This window comes from Chinchilla lanigera, unplaced genomic scaffold (genome assembly GCF_000276665.1).
Source record: "Chinchilla lanigera isolate Chin_1 unplaced genomic scaffold, ChiLan1.0 scaffold00028, whole genome shotgun sequence".
NCBI lineage: Eukaryota > Metazoa > Chordata > Mammalia > Rodentia > Chinchillidae > Chinchilla > Chinchilla lanigera.
Window position 1 is genome coordinate 5,717,364 of NW_004955429.1, and position 17,885 is coordinate 5,735,248.

Here is a 17,885-nt window from a genome sequence, read left to right on the forward strand (position 1 = left end):
GGCATAAAATGTGAGATATGCTAGTGGAATTATTTGCAGTTTGGTGTGGTAGAGAATGGAACAGGAACCTGATGAGACCACATGGTGAGAAACTGTAGTCAGCCAGGAAGACCTGGGGTGTGGCGTTGAGGCACGAACAGGAAACAGAAGCTTTGGGATACACTGTATGTTCTTTTTATCACCGCTGGATGAAATAGAAAACAAGTTGAACATGGTTCTGAATTTGGGAAGGCTGACCTCTTGCCATATATTAAGCACTATTCATTATGGAATTCAGTGGCTGCTTTTGTGTTTTAATTTCAGTGATACAGTAACATCTACATCTGCGACTGGCAGCTGCTGCCACACTTCAATAATGAATTTTACTCTAGTAGGGAGACAGACCAGGAGTCAGGGGCTGCTGGAGGTGTGAGGCTCAGTTGGCGCTATGGACACATAAGACACATACCCAGTCTGGGTTGTAAGGAATCAGAGAAGGCTGAGGGGAAGAAAGCCCGAGGGGGCGAGAGTCAGCCAGGAATGGGCCAAAGGAGAGTTCCCAAGGGTGTCCTGAGTCTGAGAAAGCAGCTTGCATCTGGGAGGTGTGTGCTGTGCTACAGCTGAAGGGTACATGAGACGAGGGGGTGGCACAGGTCGGGGCACAACGGGAGAGGACTATCATTCATGCGAGTTTGACTTACCTCGTGGAACCTTGAACATTGTGTTATGATCAGATTTGTGTTTCAGAAAGAAAATGAGGGGTAGGGTGGAGCCAGAAAGACAAGTTAAGAGATTACTTTGGCAAGCTAGGGAAACAATGAAGTCCTCAAACAACAAGGACAGTGGCACTGGGGATGTTTATTGCATTGATGAATACATTCATGAATTGAATTGATGTCAAAAGCAAGTCTGAATTTTACCATTGTATATAACACACGCAAATAACAATCATTTAAAACACTGAGATAAGTCACATGGGTATAACAGTGTGTGCTTTTGATGCTATTTTCAGTAAATAAGATTAGGACTTGATACACACATAAATATAACACAAAAACCTAAAATAAGAGAAATGTTCATACAAAGAGTAAAGCAAAATTATTCTTTGTGACAGGCTAGGACTTCATTTATTATATATTAATGTCCCATTTTTGGAAGGTGGTGTAAGGAAAGTTATAAATATATTGGCATGTTCTCTGTGAATTCTTTACCTTGTATAATAACTCTATAATAATATATTAGTATAACATAATAACCTGCAAAAGTTCAGTTTTTTCTTTTACTATATTGAGATCCATTTTTCTCATATCAAAATATGTTTTACCAAATGATATTGAGGAAGAATTTCTGGTGTTCTGTTCTTATCTTTAATCAAAGTGTCATATTCTTTTTTATTTCAGTTAACAGATGCTAGAGACAGATTAAGATACGAGCTTGATAGTGAAAAAGTATTAGTTCAAGATATGGTAAGATAATTTAAATTTTTCACTAATGAATTTGTTTTGAAGAATTGAATTCTACCATGAAAGTTTTATACTTTATTTGTAACTTGCTGTGGACTATTCAGTCACCTTTATAAAAAATCTATGTGCCTGCATAATTATAAACATGTTTAAATATGTATTTTTAAGAAAACACTTTGAGTAGTATAATAAATACACTTAGAGAATAGAAAGCTCTTATCTAAGAAATAGTATTACCTTTTAAAGTGGTGTACATAATCTTTTCATTTAGCTGTAGCGATTTTTAAAAACCAGTATAAGAGCCCAATATTTTGAAGGATTTGCTATTTTTAGTTACAAATTGCCATCGGTCACAACAAAAAAAGAGCCCAGCTAGATATTTTGGCATTCTGTGTTAGTCTCATAAGAAAACACTGCCTTTTTATGTTCTTTTAAGACAACTTTCCGGACGGCTGGTCTTTTATTTTATCAGTTGACTCCCCACCCCCTGCCCCTCAGCTTAGGGTAGTGTGTGCTTTCAACTGATCACCACTAGTATGTCTTTGTTACAGTAAACTGGCTGTGTGTATTATAATAAAAAATAAAACACAGCTTGACTTGCGTTCTAAATGTGCTCGGAAAGAATATGATACTGTGTAGAAGAGAAAAGGTTGTTCATAGGAAATCAACACCACTTCAGATATTGAAACATTTGCTTCTTTACAGCTTGTCACATTTTGTGCCAAGCCATGACTGTTTCCTCAACTCTGTTTTGTTGCTCTCAGCACCCTGTGTTTTGGGTTCCTTGTCATAGAAATTAATGCAAAACAATGCTCCTGGATTACAATAAAGCCTTCTATGAAACCAACTCGGGGATGCAGGCAACGGGGAAAAATTATAGCCAGCTATTCACAAAAACCATGCATTAACAAATATGTCATTTTGAACGTTTTGCTTTTAAGTACCTGGCATACAAAAATAAATAATCGCTGTCATTTGTGTCACTTAGTCATTTTTCTTCCACCCCATCCTGACTGTCTTCGGTCATCTCTGTGAAGTCTGGGCTCGGTTTCCCCAAAACAAACAACTAAATGTGTGCATATTGTTATTGAAATCAAAAGTGTTTTAACAGGGTGGGAAGCAAATGTTATATTATGAGTTTGTTAGCAGAAACAGCCAAGAAATTAAATTACACAGTCCGTGAATTTGTGCCTATGCTAGGAGCAGACTTCATTCCCTTTGAGTTACTTTGCCCCTTTCCCTTTTCTAACTGTAAGCATTTAATAGATGCTATTATATTGCACATGGGAGAACCAATCACATTTTATTTTGCTGTTTAAGAAATTTGTTGAGCCCCAAGCTTGTTGCCAAGTATCAACAGTCTGTCTCCCAAATCCCCCAAGAGCCTCCAGGATGCTTGGAACTAGTTTGGGGGTTTGTGTTTCCTGGAGAAGGAGTGAGCTGATGGTTCTCATTGTCACCAAGGTTGCCACGGCGCACCTGCCCTGGGCTAAGTAAGCATGGCCGCTGTTTCCTGTCCCTTCTCCCCCTAGCCTCCTGTTGTGCACTTGGAAGGAGGCTGGCTTTGTTACTCTTGGGCTCCTGTGTTCTGCGCTATCCTGCTTTTTTCCATAAACTGGGATTTGTGATTGTAGTGATGAGGAGCGGGAGGTTGGGGAGTTGACCCCAGCCATTTTAGAAAAATTTAAAACATTCTAGCTGAAAGGTTTTTGTCCCACATTTGTCTATTACCATGTCTCAGTGCAGTACAAGTTATGTTCTGGGCTGTTGAGACTCTAGTGTAAAATAAAGGTCAAAAAGCTGGTAGTACGGGTGCATGTCATTATGTACTTGTCCAATACCAGAGAAGGTACTGTATAACTTCAGAAGTGAATCTGTCTGTATGGACATGGGGTGATTAATGATCTGCCAGTGTCTGTCTGTTCATCAGAGTTTACATAAGTATTGCTCTAATTCTAGAGTTGACGGAGAGAAGGACAAAGGTGAGGATGGATGTATGCGACAGCTATCTGTACTTTCTGCTCAATTTTGCGGTAATCTAACACTGTTCTAAAGAGTAATTTCTTTTTTTGTGGGGACCTTTTTGAAACAGGTCCTCTCTGTGCAGTTCAGGCTGGCCTTGAGCTCCCTTTGTAGCCCAGGCTGGTCTTGAACTCACAGCCATCAGGGGGTTTATGTCCTCCTGCCTCAGCCTCTTGAGTGCTGAGATTATAGGCATGTGCCACCACATATGGCAATAATTTCTATTTTAAAATGGGAAAATAAAAAATAAAAATAAATAAAACTGGTAGTAAAAAGGTACAATCAGTTAATACAAGTAAGCAATGAAGTATGGAGAGATTGGATCCTTAATATGAGTTTTGACAAAGTGTATGAAATAATTTCTTGTCTTCCTATGATTCCTAGGGTGAGTTAGCCTAAAAATCTGGAGACTCACAAAAGAGGGAGAAAGAGTCCTCACAAAAAAGTACCATGTTTGAATTCTTCCTCTGACCTAACTTCCACCTGCTTAGTCGCAGTGTGTGAGGTTTCTCTGAACAATCTAGAGATAGGAAGGAGGTACAGGAGTTGCTCTAGCTTCAGACAGGGAAAACAGTACCACATTACCACTGCAGTCTGCATGCGCTCATAAGTGGATTCCTGAAGTCTGAGTTCCCTTGAGTCAAGCTTAAAGTCTTCCCAGTCCTGTCTCATGTGATGTAGCAGTGTTTGACCACCCTGCTGGGAAAATGATTTCCTTCCATCAATTTGTGCAAACCTTTATGGACACTGATGTCCTAAGGATAGCGGCCTTCAGTCAAGGCCAATGTAACATGAGCATGGTAGAGCGTGCTGCATCCCTGTATGCTCTGGCTGGCAGAAAAGCAAGTTTTACTGTCCATGTGGTCCTTGTTTCACCACCAGTGAGTCCTGCCCACTGTTCTGGCAAATGTGTTCCATGCAGTCCCAGACACTGGATAGCCCTGCTCAATCTTCACAATCTATTTATGAAGCCAAAGGGGAAGAGACAAACCTTGGAATGGCAGAACGCCCTTGAGCATGTGTTGTTCAAAGTTCATCTGATGAGGCCCACGGACTCTCTCAGCAAAGCACCCTGCGTGAACTCAGCAAACACAATTTTCTGCTTAGAATCAGGAGGTTTATGTCAAGATCCTCAAGTACAGTTTCTCCTAGCTGAAGTTCCCTCCCTTGACTGCCACCTGGTTAATGTCCACAGATGCTTTAGTTCAGACACCACTGCTTCAGGAAAACTTCCCCACCGCACACTACCTGGATGAGATACGCACCTGACATTCACTCACATGACACCTGGTTTTCCTCCCCTGGCTCTCACCACTCTCTGTAGAGATGTCCCATTAACTGATCTCTTTGCTGCCAGTGAAGAACTGTACCAGCAAATTTATCTTGTTCGAGATTATACCCCCAGGAGCTGGGGATTTAGCTCAGTGGCACAGCGCCTGCCTGGCAAGTGCGAAGTTGTGAGTTCAATTCCCAGTACCAGAAAAAAAACAAAACAAAACAAAAAAAAACAACAAGAGATTATACCCCCAAACCTAGCATGGTAGCTGCCATGAACAGGTGCTCCATAAATATTTGCCATGAGTCAATGAAAGAAGCAATAACAAAAATGAATGGGTAAAAATGGCTTAATTCACAAATGGCATGAATGATACATAGTTTAATAAGCTGGTAATACTGTTAATACACACATGCTACATAATGCATAAAATTACTAAGGTGTGGTTTCCACTATTAACTTCTAGGTCCTATCCCTGTGGGTCTCAAACTTTCCGCTGCTGACAGCTCACCCTGGTTTGCCCAGGACTCTTGATCTTAGCACTGCAAGTCCTACAGCCCAGGAATCCCTCCATCCTAAGTAAACTGAGAGACTTGGCCATGCTAATGGCGAGAGAACTGGAAGCTTCTCCTATCAGTTCAGGGATTCTAAATGTATATAAGTTCACAAACCTACTCCAATGTAATTAAGAGGATTCTGAGGAACTGAAATTCTTATGGGAAAGAAGGTCCAAACCACAATGATACTGATTATTGGCAGATATTATCAAGTGAACTAAGCCTTCAAACTGCTCCCTCTAAAAATATATTACAAGCATATTTGTAAAAGCATCAGAAATCGAGAAGGAAATAAAGGGATAATGGACCAAACATACAGGGATCATCTGAGCATTCCAAGGTTGGTTTACCCTACAGGGATTTACCAGTCTGCACTACACAAAGGCATAGTTCAGAGCACAGGGTGGAGGAGATAGCCGTGATGCCTCATATCAGCTAGAATCAAAGACCATTTTTGCAGAGTGAATTGAATGTGAACCAAAAGTAAACCTGTAGCTTCCCTAGCACGTCAAAGGCTGCCAAGGAAAGTTGGCTCCATACTGAACAAAGTATGGGGGAACAATCTCCTCCCGAGGGGTTCTGAGGATATACGGGGCTTCCAGTGGGTTTGCAACTCAAGTTCGTGTCCAAGAAATCTGAAACCTCCCATTTAGTTGAACAGCAAGGACCCTGACAGAAGCAAATAGAAATACTCTTTAGAAGAAAGTACTTTAATCCTAAGCCTCAGAGAATCCTATAAGTTTCCCTTAAATTGATAGGAGCAAAGCATATGACACAATGTAAGGAAGCACAGTGGAAAATAAAGAACCACAAGTGAGAAACAATGTGACTACCTCACAGACTGCAGAAATTGGCATTTTCCAGCAGTATTTACTATCTGTGGCAGTTTGATAGGAGTAGGATCTGGCCTTCATCGAGACGATGGCAATGTGTGCCTAGTCAGATTTCAGAATTACTGTGAGTCAGTGATTGCTCTGTGCCTCCCATTCTTACCTTTTTGGGAAAAGAGTGGGTTCTCTAGTGCTAACCCTGTGTTCCACTTATGGAGACCACTATGAAGCAGACCTGAGCAAGACTTAAATTAATCAACTGGCTTTTCACGTTCACTTGTGAATCTGTCCAAGGCCTAGGCTCCTTATCTGGAAATGGCAGACTCATAGTAAGTGAACTGCTGTGTCCCTAATCCCTACTAAAACCTGTAGTGGTAGATGAAGCCAGAAAGCCTCAAAGGATAAGAGAAGATCACAGCCAAGGACAGCTGGATCAGATCTCAGCTGGATAAAGACTATAGCCTCAGGCATCTCACTCCTGGGTGGATTAACCTAATCCTTACTAAGAATTAATTTAATACCTTATTTAGAGAAGTCCTGGAGTGGTTCTACCCTTCTTGAGTACTCCCCTCCCTTCTTCTGATAACCAAATAAATACAGGCGACCTAGAGAAGGTCTTGGTCTTAATCCTGAGAGAATCTTGAATTATGTGAGAGGGCTTTGATCCTGCTGGAGCCCTGAAATCATTCCATTTACCTCTTTTTATTTAGCCTTCGCCATATACTCATTCAGGAGATTGTGGACCTGATCAGCCTCCAATAACTAAGGGATATTATTAAACCTATAGTCCACCATATTCCTATGTTGGCTGTGTGGGGATGCATAACTTGTCTCTTTAGTTTCTGAGTCTTCAGATAAAGAGAGGCCGTACTCAAGGAGAATTGCACCTGGACCTGATTTAGATAACGAGATCTCAGACTTCCAGTTGATGCGTAATAGCATAAGATTTTGGAGATCTTTCATGAAGATGAACGTACCTTACTCAAGAGAAGGACATAAAACACTGGATCCAGAGAGCAGACAGATGCACAAAAAGCACTTGAGAAAGTCCAGTATCCATTTATGATAAAAATAAAAAACTACCAGTAAACTGGAAATAGAAGAGACCATCCCCAGCATGGTAATGGATGTGAATCAAACACAACTACTCTATGTTTTATAGTGAAAGACTCAGTGTTTTAAGCCAAAGTCAAAATGAGACAAGAATTTCTGCTCTTGCCACTTGTATTAAACATTGTATTTTAGGTCCTAACCAGTGCAGTAACACAAAGAAAAGAAATCAGTTTCACCTAGATTAGAAAGGGGGGAAAAAAATTGAACTATTTTTTTCTAGATGACATGATCATCTTTATAAAGTATTCTAAGAAATTTACAAAACAGCCACTAGAATTAATAAGTGAATTTAGCAAGACTGCAAAGATCAAGGTACAAAAATCATGAATCTATGTACAGGTAGTAAGCAATCAAAAATTGACATTTTAAAGAACAGCAGTCTTGATAGCATCAAAAATTGTGCAATGAATATGTACAAAAGTTGTACAGTAAATAATATAAAACACTGCTGAGTGAAATTAAAAAGATAAGGAGATGGAGAAATATACCATGTCCGTGACTCATGAGATGAATATTACAAAGCTGTCAATTACCTCCAAAGTGATTTACAGCTTCAACACCACATTGATCAAAATCCGGTTTTCCTGTTAAAATGAACAAGTTCATCCTAAAGGTTATATGGACCTTGAATATCTGAAACAATTTTGAAATAGGATAAAGTTGGAGGACTTGCACAACCTGGTTTCAAAACTTACTATAAAGCTGTATAGTCAAGATCAAGTGGTACTGGTGTAAGGGTAAACACACAGACTGACAGAATAGAACAGAAAGCCTGGAACCTAGACCCTGTAGGTCATATATGGTGAGTCAATTTCTGACAAATGATCCAGAGTAACTCAACCAGCAGAGGACAACCTTTTCAACAATGCTGCTGGAATGACTGGACTTGCCTCTTTGGTTTCTGGGTCTTCAGATCAAGACAGACCATACTCCAAGTGACTGCACTTGGACCTGATTTTTATAATGAGACTTCAGACTTCTAGCTGATGCTGTACTAGGATGAGTTTTTGCAGGAAAGAAATAAATCTCAAAGCCCCTTCTTAAAAATTAACCTGAAGTGGACCAGAAACCTAAATGTAATGACTAAAATTGCAAGATGTTCAGAATAAGGCATAAGAAAGTGTTTTCGTGACTTTAGTTTTAGCAAAGATTTCTTAAATAACATAAATTTCACTTATCTAAATACTAAATTTTTGCTGTACAAGTTTTAAATGAAAAAGCAAGTCATAGGATAGGAGAAAATACTCACAAAATATGTTCAACAAAGGATTTAGAATATACAAAGAAGCCTTATAATTTAAAAATATAGTAAATAGCTTAATTTTTTTCTAAAAAAATGAGAGCTGGGAGTGGTGCCATATTCCTGTAATCCTAGAACTTAGGAGGCTGAGGCAGGAGGATCGTTGTAAATTCAAGACCAGCCTGGGGTACAAAGTGAGCTTAAGGTCAGCCTGAACTGCATAGCAAGACCCTGTCTCAAAAGACAAAAAAAAAAATGGGGACACTATTTGAACAGATAGTTCACTAAAGAAAATGAACAAATCACAATCAATGACATGAAAAGCTGTCAACATCATTGGTCTTTAGGCAAATGCAAATTAAAATCTCAACAGGATAGTAGTATACACTCACTATATGGCTAAAACTTAAAGATCTGACCATAGCAAGTGTTATCAAGGATGTGGAACAACTAGAATTCCTGTCACTGTTGATGGGTATGTAAACTATGCAGCCACTTTGGAGCATATTTTGGCACATTAAAAGAATTTTTTAAAAATCTATACTTAACACATTATCTGGTACCTAGCCATTCTACTGGTAGGTATTTGCCCAAGATAAATAAAAACATATGTCCACACAAAGACTTGAACACAAATGTTCACAGCGTGTATCTGGAAAAGCCAAAAATTAGAAACAACTTGATATTAACAGATAAATGAACAATGCCTTAGTTACTTTCTTTTCTCTGAGCCACAATACCCAACACCCACAACTCTAAGGTTTATTTGGCTCACAGTTTGTAGAGGTTTCAGTTCATAGTCAGCAGGCTGCAAGGCAGAATGAAGGGAGAAGGAGCATTGCAGAGGAGAAAAAGCTAAAGGCATGGCAGCAGCTGGGAGCAGAGAGTGATCAAGGAAGGAGGGAAGGAGATAGACCCTTCCAGGCCATACCTCAGTGACCCACTTTCTATGACCAGGCTTGACTGCCCAACATCACATTTAGCTAGGTACTCAGCCGTGGGTAACCCACCGATGAATATCACGCCCCATGATGCAGCACCTCCCCAAAGCCCCATCTGTGAGCACACTGAGGCTTTGGGAGCACATCTAGACATCAACTGTAAAAGACAAGCCCACTACTACACACAGATAAATAACTTTTATTATATTTGTCCAGTGGAATATTGCTCATCAGTAGAAAAGAATGGAGTATTCTTACACAAAGCAGCAAGGGTAAAACTCAAAATAGCTATGCTGCTGAGTGAGAAAAGCCAGAAAAAACAAAGAATACAATGGTCTAAAGTATATAAAATTATAGAAAATTGTAACTAATCTATAGTGGTAGAAGGCAAACCAGTGGTTGCCTGATGATAGAGCATGATAGTATAGTGTGTTTGTTTAGAAGGCATATTAAAAAAAACTTCAGAGCATGCTGGATGTTTCTGTTACCTTGACTGTTCTTTCCCCTTACCTGACTATTCACCACCTTTCTGTGTTGTTTGCCATTCTTCCTTACTTCAGATAGACTTCTCTCCTTTTCATCTTCTTACCTTATTCTTAGCTTTACTTCAGCTCTCAGTTTCCCATTCTTGGCCCTACCTTGCTGGTTTTCTTCCTCATTAAGTCTCCCACTGTTGGATTTCCTTAGACTTAGTGTAGTGAGGGTTTTTTTTTTCTGCTTTCTGTACTTTTTTTCTTGGTGAGCTGTCCATTCCCTCATCATCTGCATTCTTACAATTCCCACAGTCCCACCTTCAGTCCATACCTCTCCTTAGCACTCTAGTCTTACAATTCCAGTTACCTAACAAACATGTACACTTGAAAATCACAGACCTTTTGAATTTGAGAGTGCCAAACACTATTGAATTTAATTCTTCAAATCAGTCTTCCTCAGTTCATAGTGGTTCTGCTATGCAGAAACCTAAGAGTCAGCCGTCATTTCTCTGCTTCCTTTGCTGTTCATCTCAATTTCATCCAATGTGATAGACAATAGTCAACTTCCCTCCACAATTACAGCTCACATCCTCAAGTTTCTTTCTATTTTCATTGCTTCTCTCCCACCCACTATATTAACCCACTAATACTTCTTCCCTGGATTACTGAAGAATATATTCATTGATCCCTTACAGTCTTCTCTCTTGTCTACTCTCCACATAAGTCAGCATAATCTTATCCCCCAATATTGTACCATGAAAAATTTCAAGCCTTCAAAAAATAATTTTGTAGTGAATGCCTGCCTGTAAGGCCACCACCTAGATTTTACTGTGAGCAATTTATCATCTTACTTTATCACCTAGTTAGATATCTTATCAACCTCAATCCATCAGCCCATCATCTTTATGATATATTTTGAAACATGCTAAAGCCATTAGTACACTTTTTATAAATTCTACAACATGTACATCATTAACTAGGCTTTAACATTTGTTTATGTTTACTTCACTGCTTTCTTTTGAGATATTTCTTTTTCATTTCATTTAGATTTTATTGGTACATTTCAGATAAACATAATGATCACATTCATTATAGAGAATTTATATCTATACCTTATATAATTTATTTTTCTTTTTTCCCTATTCTTTTACCCTCTCTTCAACCCCTTCTCCCTTCCCATTTATAAAGCTTTGTTTGAATGTTTTCTTTCCTTCCTCATTTTTTATTTATTTATTTTTCACCTTTTTGAGACAGGGTTCCACTCAGGCTGGCCTTGAGCTCACTTTGTAGCCCAGGCTGGTCTTGAGCTCTCAATGATCCTCTTGGGCCAGCCTCTCAAGTGCTGGGATTACAGGAATGTGCCACTACTCCCAGCCTTGATTTCCAATTTTATTGCCCTATGGTCTGATAATATGCATGGGATAATTCCAATTCCTTTGCATTTACTTAAGCATGCTCTGTGAGATAGTATATGCTCCATTTTGGAGAACGAACACTCTGTACATATCTGCTAAGTCCATTTGTTCAAAAGCTTAGCTCAGTTCTAATACTTCATTATTGATTTTTTTTGTCTAGTTGAGCTTTTTGTGACAGTGGGGTACTGAGATTCCCCCAATACAATTGTATTAGTGCTTATTTGATTTTTCTTGTCCATTAATGTTTGTTTTATATAGTTGGGTGCACTGGTATTTGTTGCACATATATTTATGATAGTTATCTCTTGCTCTTGAATTGTTCCCTTTCCAAGGATGTAGTGACTTCTTTGTCTCTCTTAGTCACTCTTGGCTTGAAATTCACTTTATCTGCAATTAAATAGCTAACCCTGCTTTTTTTCTGGTTTCCTGTCATATGGAGTATTGTTTTCCATCCTTTGACTTTTAGTCTATGAATTTCTTTTTTTAATTTCTTTTTGAATTAAATGTGTTTCTTGTATTCAGCATATTGTTTGATGTTTCTTTTTGATCCATTCTACCAGTCTGTGTCTTTTGATTGGTCAATTGAATTTGCATTACATTAACATTGGTGGCTATAACTCATATGTATTGACTTGTCATGTTATTTTCTTGTTGTTAATTCCCCCTCCCTGGCCCATTTAATTGTTTGCCTTGCCTGATGGATTCCTTCTGTTGGGGTTAATGGAGTTGTAGTCCTTGTTAATTGTTTCTAGAACGTCCTTCAGAATGTTTTGGAGTGCTGGTTTGGTGATCATAAATGGCCTCAGGTGTTCTTTGTTATGGAAGTATTTTATTTCTCCATCAATATTTAAAGATATTTTTGTGGGGTAAATCAGTCTGAGTTGGAGGCTGTTTTTCTTTGGAGCTTTTAATACTTCACTCCAAACTGTCCTTGATTTGAGGGTTTGTGCTGAGAAGTCAGCTGTGATTCTGATGGGCTTTCCTTTATATGTGATTTGGGTTTTTTTCCCTAACAGCTTTTAATTGTCTATTCTTGTGTTGAATTTCTGGAATCTGTGATATGCCTGGCTGTAGATTTTTTTTTAATCATCACTAATTGGAGTTCTATATGCCTCACTTATTTGTATCAAATTCTTTTTCCCTACCAGGGAAGTTTTCTGCCATGACGTCTATGAACAGGTTTTTTTTAAAAAAATATCATTTGTGGTTTCTCTTGCTTTTTCACTGACTCTAATCAATCTTATTCTTCTTTGCCTCATCTAGCAGCTGCTGGATTTATTTCTCATGGTCCCTTATCATTTTAAAAAAATCCTTCTTTTCATGATTGCTAATCACAAGCTTGTCTTCTATATCTGAGATTCTGTCCTCACATTGGCTCATTTTGCTGCAACTATTTTAAATGGATAAATATCCATTTTTATTTCTTGGATATCTGCTTGAATCTGCATTATGGATTCCATTTCTTTCCTATGCTGAGTATTTACGGTTTCCATCATTTCCTTAAGCTTCTCCATTTTTTTTATCTGTATCTCCTCTAGACAGGGTCACTAAACATGGTTTCCATTGTGGCTGTTATCTGAGAAATTATTTCTGATTTGATTTTTTCTAGAGCCTCGTTCAATTGCTTTGTTGTTACCACTTCAGAGAGGCCAGGTGAATGGCTTTTGGATTGTCCCACCTCATTACCCCTTGGGTTTGCTTTTGGTAAACTGGATGTTTGGGGCTGCATCTTGTTTAAGTGTCTTCTCATTTTCTTTTCCTTTTTTTTAGTTTAATTTGATGCTTGTAAATTGCCTGTGGTGAGTTGCTTTTTTGTTAGTATTTAGAATGCTTAGAAAATGACTATTTCTCTGAGGTGTCTTCCAGGTGTTGCTGAGTTTTGGGTTTTGAGTCTGTTGCAAGATCCTACCTCTTCAACTTGTTGGGGATAAGAAGTTGTTGCCTGCTTGGCCCAGCCCTTGTTCTTTGGCACTGTCCCACAGGGACAGGGAAAGAGGGAAAAAAGAAAAAGAAAAAAGTCCACTTCCAGGTTTGTCTCTATTGTCACTGGTAGACAACATGTGGAGACAGAGTCCAGATCTGTGTTGATTTATCCCAGCAAGCCAGCAGTAGCTTTATGGTGGGGAAGTAGATAATCTCAGCAAGCCTGCACCTTTATTTCTCCCAAAATGGGGATTCCATCAAAAAAGAAAAAGAAAAAGATCCACTTCTTTGGCACTTTTGGCTAAAGTGGTACCATCAGCAATAACAATAGCATCAAGCACAGCCTAGAAAATGACAAGCTGAGGTAGCATTAATTTGCCACCTTTGACCATATGAACTAGATTTGTGGTTATATAACAAAATCTAAAACAAACTAGAAAATTTTATGCACTATATAAGTCTTTAATATGTCCATTTTAATCTCAGGGGTTACAATTTAAAAGACTTAGGGGGAAAATAGAGAGGTAGAAGAAAAGAAACTGATTAGAAGTAAGGCTAGAGGAGAAAGAGGGATCAGGATAACTTTGGGAAAGAGAGGGAGGGAAAGAGAGAAGGAAGAAATAAAAGAAAGAACAGAACAGCAACCACAAAAAGGCTAGAAACCACATTTACATTCATATAAAAAGAAGAGAAAACCATGAAGAGAAAAAAAACAACCACCACCAGAACAAAAAAAAAAAAAAAAAGAGAGAGAGAGAGAGAGAGAGAGAGAGAGAGAAAAAGAGGGAAAAAAGAAAAAGAAAAAAGTCCACTTCCAGGTTTGTCTCTGCTGTCACTGGTAGACAACGTGTGGAGACAGAGTCCAGATCTGTGTTGATTTATCCCAGCAAGCCAGCAGTAGCTTTATGGTGGGGAAGTAGATAATCTCAGCGAGCCTGCACCTTTATTTCCCCTGAAGTTTAGGCTGTATTCTGGCCATGGGGGCTGACACTAGACCCATTCAGCCTGCAGCACTCAGGGCACTGTCTGTAGGCTTGAAGTCACTGGGAGCCATTAGATGGATCCAGGAGCTGTTCTGAGTTCTGAGCTCAGTTGACCCCTCTCCAAGATGGCTCCCAGCCAGTTGCTGTCTCTCAGGGGATGACCTAGCCCTCAGCATTCACCATCAGCTAGTGCAGCCGTCCACATCCACTGTTCCCTTCCACTGCTGCATCTCCCTGTTGCCAGCAGTCACCAGGTATCTGCAGGTGTGAACCATTCCTCTCACACAGTGAGCCCCAACTCAGGGAGAAGGCTCTACTGGCTACCTCCTGCTTTGTTGAAGTTTCTCTCTTCACTCTCCCTGAGGGCTTCAATTCTCACTTCATATCCCTCCTGGGTCCAGGGACACATTTCCCTCCTTCCTGTCTTCTTTTGTTGTTATATTCCAGTGTCTGGATGGCAGCTCTCAGAGAGGCTCTTTGTCTGCTGCTTACCACTCTGCCATCTTCTTGAGATAATATTTCTATACAATGAAATACATATGTTTTAAGGATACCACTTGATAAGTAGGTTTTTGTTTGTTTTGTTTTGTTCTATTTTACTGTTCTTGGGACTGAACTCAGGACTATAGACAGATATTTATATTAAGCTACCTTTGCAGCACCATTTAATGAGTTTTGACAAATTATATTTGTCCAAATTCCAGTCAACAAATAAACATTACTGCCACGTCACAATCATCCCCACATAACCCTAGCCAGGCATTCACTACTCTCCTCCTCATAAAGCAACCACTATTCGTTTTTAATCCTAAATTACTTTTTTCTTTTCTAAAACTGTATATAAACAGAATTACATAGTGTACACTCTTCTGAAAGATTTCTTGCATTCCCCACAATATTTTTGAGATTCAGCCATGTTATGCGTATCCTTAGTTTGTTTCTTGTTAATCTTGAGTAAAATTCCAGTTTGTGCTAGTTAGTTTACCCATCCTGCTATTGATAAATACCTGGGCTGTCTTCTATTTTTGACAATTGTTAATAAGCCTGCTATGAATATTCTCTTACACATCCTTTTACCATGTCTTCATATATTGAGGACTGTGGAGTAGAGTTGTTATTTAATAGTGGGTATCTCTTGAGTTATAATATACAGATCTTTTTCCAAAGTGATTATACCACTTTTCATTCCCACCAACACAGTATGAGCATTCTGTTTGTCCTACATCTTTGCAAACATTTGGTGGTTTTAATCTTTTACTTTAGCTATTCTAGTGGGTATGGAGTGATGTCTCACTGTGACTTTAATTGTATTTCTGTAGCCATTAATTGCATCAAACACATCTTTTTTGCTTCCTGGCCATTCATTTATATTCTTTTTTTGAAGTGTGTGCACCAGTATTTTCCCCATTTGAAAACTGAGTTGTTGAGACTTCTGGTGCTAGTAAAGATACAGAAGCCCATATTTCCCAGATTCTACTTTCACAACTGTAAAACCTTACACATAGCACCAGAAAATATGGGAAGACCCAAGAAGGCAAAAGAATAAGGTGGATTATCTTTAGACCCTTGAGAATGGCATGGCAGTGAGTCTCCTACATTTCCTTACTGGTTTTCTTATATCAACCATCAGGTCACACTAGATGGCTCCAACCCAGAACCAACCAAAAAAAAGATCAAAAAAGCCATCTCCAAGAAAATCCTGGCTTCCCTAGCCAAATAACAGAAGAAGAGTGACAGGGAATTGATCTTCCAACTTACCCTCACAGCCCTCAAAAGCAAGCAAAAGTGACTTGATTTCCCTGCAAGGCTAGTGTGTTGACAAGACTAAATGTTGAGTTAATCTTCTGAGATCTGCCTGACAGGGACAGGAAACCGTTCTATTCTACAGGTGGTGTGCAGAAGCCAAAGAGGAAGGAGGGACCTAATCTGATGTTCTTGAACTAGAGGAAGCAGATGGTGGTGCCATAATTCCCTTGTGGGGGCAATGTTGATAAGGCCAGGTGACAGCTGATCTTCCGTCCTACTTTAGGGGAAAGAAGGTAGAGTTTAGATTGCCTATAGCCTCCCTATCATGCCCCTACTGTAACAATATCAGAAGGATCCAGCATTGCCTTGAGCTTCCATCCCCTCAAACAACTAATCACAGAAAGACTTAAAGAGGAAAGCTGAGACAATGCTAGTCAACTCCAGCTCTCTTCTCTACTCCCTTTGGCAATGGAGCCCCTTTGGCAATGGAGCCCCATGAGGAGCTGAGCCTCTGGTCCCATCCAGCACCAACAGGCGTGAACAGGATACTAAACAAGGAGGTGCTTTGTGTGGCTGATCAGGACAATACTTCCTCAACTTCCCAAGCAAGTGGGGCGTGGTGAGGACCAGAGCAATTCTCCACCTCCAATGGGAGCAATGAGATAGTGCAAGGCAAGTTGATACTCCAGATTCACCCCAGCCTCTGCTATAAATGGGGAGTGGAGCTTCATTCCCACTCTACAGCAAAGAAGTAGCCTGTGTCCACTCTCTTTTGGTGACAGCAGGAGGTAAATTTTCACCCTGCCTATCTTCAATAAGAAAGTAGGAGTCAGTGTTCCACTTTTGCTGGGGAGGTGTTGGTAGGAATCTGAAGTATACTTCCACTTGTTTCATGTCTTCTTTTAAAAAGGTTAAATTATATGATATCAAAATACAATATTAAATATTATATTTTATTTATGATATTAAAGAATTCATTACATAACATTTAAATGTTGAGGGTACAACTGGGAATCATTCATATCAAGAACTTGGAAAATCACAACTTGAAGGAGAAAAGAAAATCAAATCCAACACCTATGTAAATGATAGGTTAGATTTTCTTTACAAAGATTTTTAAAAACAATCATAAAATTCTTCACCAAGAAATTGTGTGGCAGGGTGTAATCCAAGCTACTTAGGAACCTGAGTCAGGAGGATCTCAAATTCAAGGCTAACTTAGGAAACTTAGCAAAGTCCTGTTTCAAAATAAAACGAAAAGAGCTGAGTAGGTAGCTCTCAATGTTCCCTGCATTCAACTTCTAGCACTATAAATACATAGATACATGCATACATACATACACACATACACAAAATTCTCTGGAAACAAATGAAAAAATATGAAATTCCAGCTGACAGAAGTTACTTTTTAAAAACAAAATTGAAGCTATAGAATTGAAAAAGTCTCAAACGAATGCCATTCTCCATTCAGAGGACAAGCTAATAATAGAGTGGAGATAATGGAGGACAGAATCTGAACTTCATCACAGATCACTAGATTTTACCCAACCTGAAATAGAAAGACAATAGATTTTTTAAAAATCAACAAAGACCCAGGGGTGCATGGGACAACAATGAAAGAGTTGTCGTTTTTTACATTCAAAGTCCAAGATAGAGAGGAAAGAAAGAGTGAGTTTGAAAAAAATTCAAAGAAATAATGGTTGATAATGCCCTAAATTTGGCAAAAGACCATAAATTGAGAGGTTTAAGAAGCCGAGAAAACTTGGTGTAGGATATGTCTAAAGGAATCCATACCAATCCACAATTAAATTTCTGAAAACTAAAGGCCAAAAGAGAAACAACAAAAGTTTGAATGTCTGTATTATAATTTAAGTGACAGGCGCCCAGGCAGCGAGTTCTCCGGGAGCGGCAGGGCTCCTGGGTC

At 39.1% G+C, this 17,885-nt stretch overlaps 1 protein-coding gene across 1 annotated transcript in view; it reads left to right on the forward strand.

Moving 5' to 3' along the window:
* The window catches only part of LOC102011029 (chromosome unknown open reading frame, human C10orf67), a 124,214-nt gene that overhangs the window by 43,288 nt on the left and 63,041 nt on the right, over nucleotides 1–17,885 (forward strand). Inside the window, exon 8 of the mRNA XM_013515364.1 lies at nucleotides 1,380–1,445. Within this exon, the coding sequence (XP_013370818.1) occupies nucleotides 1,380–1,445 (66 nt within the window). The remainder of the gene's footprint in view (nucleotides 1–1,379; nucleotides 1,446–17,885) is intronic.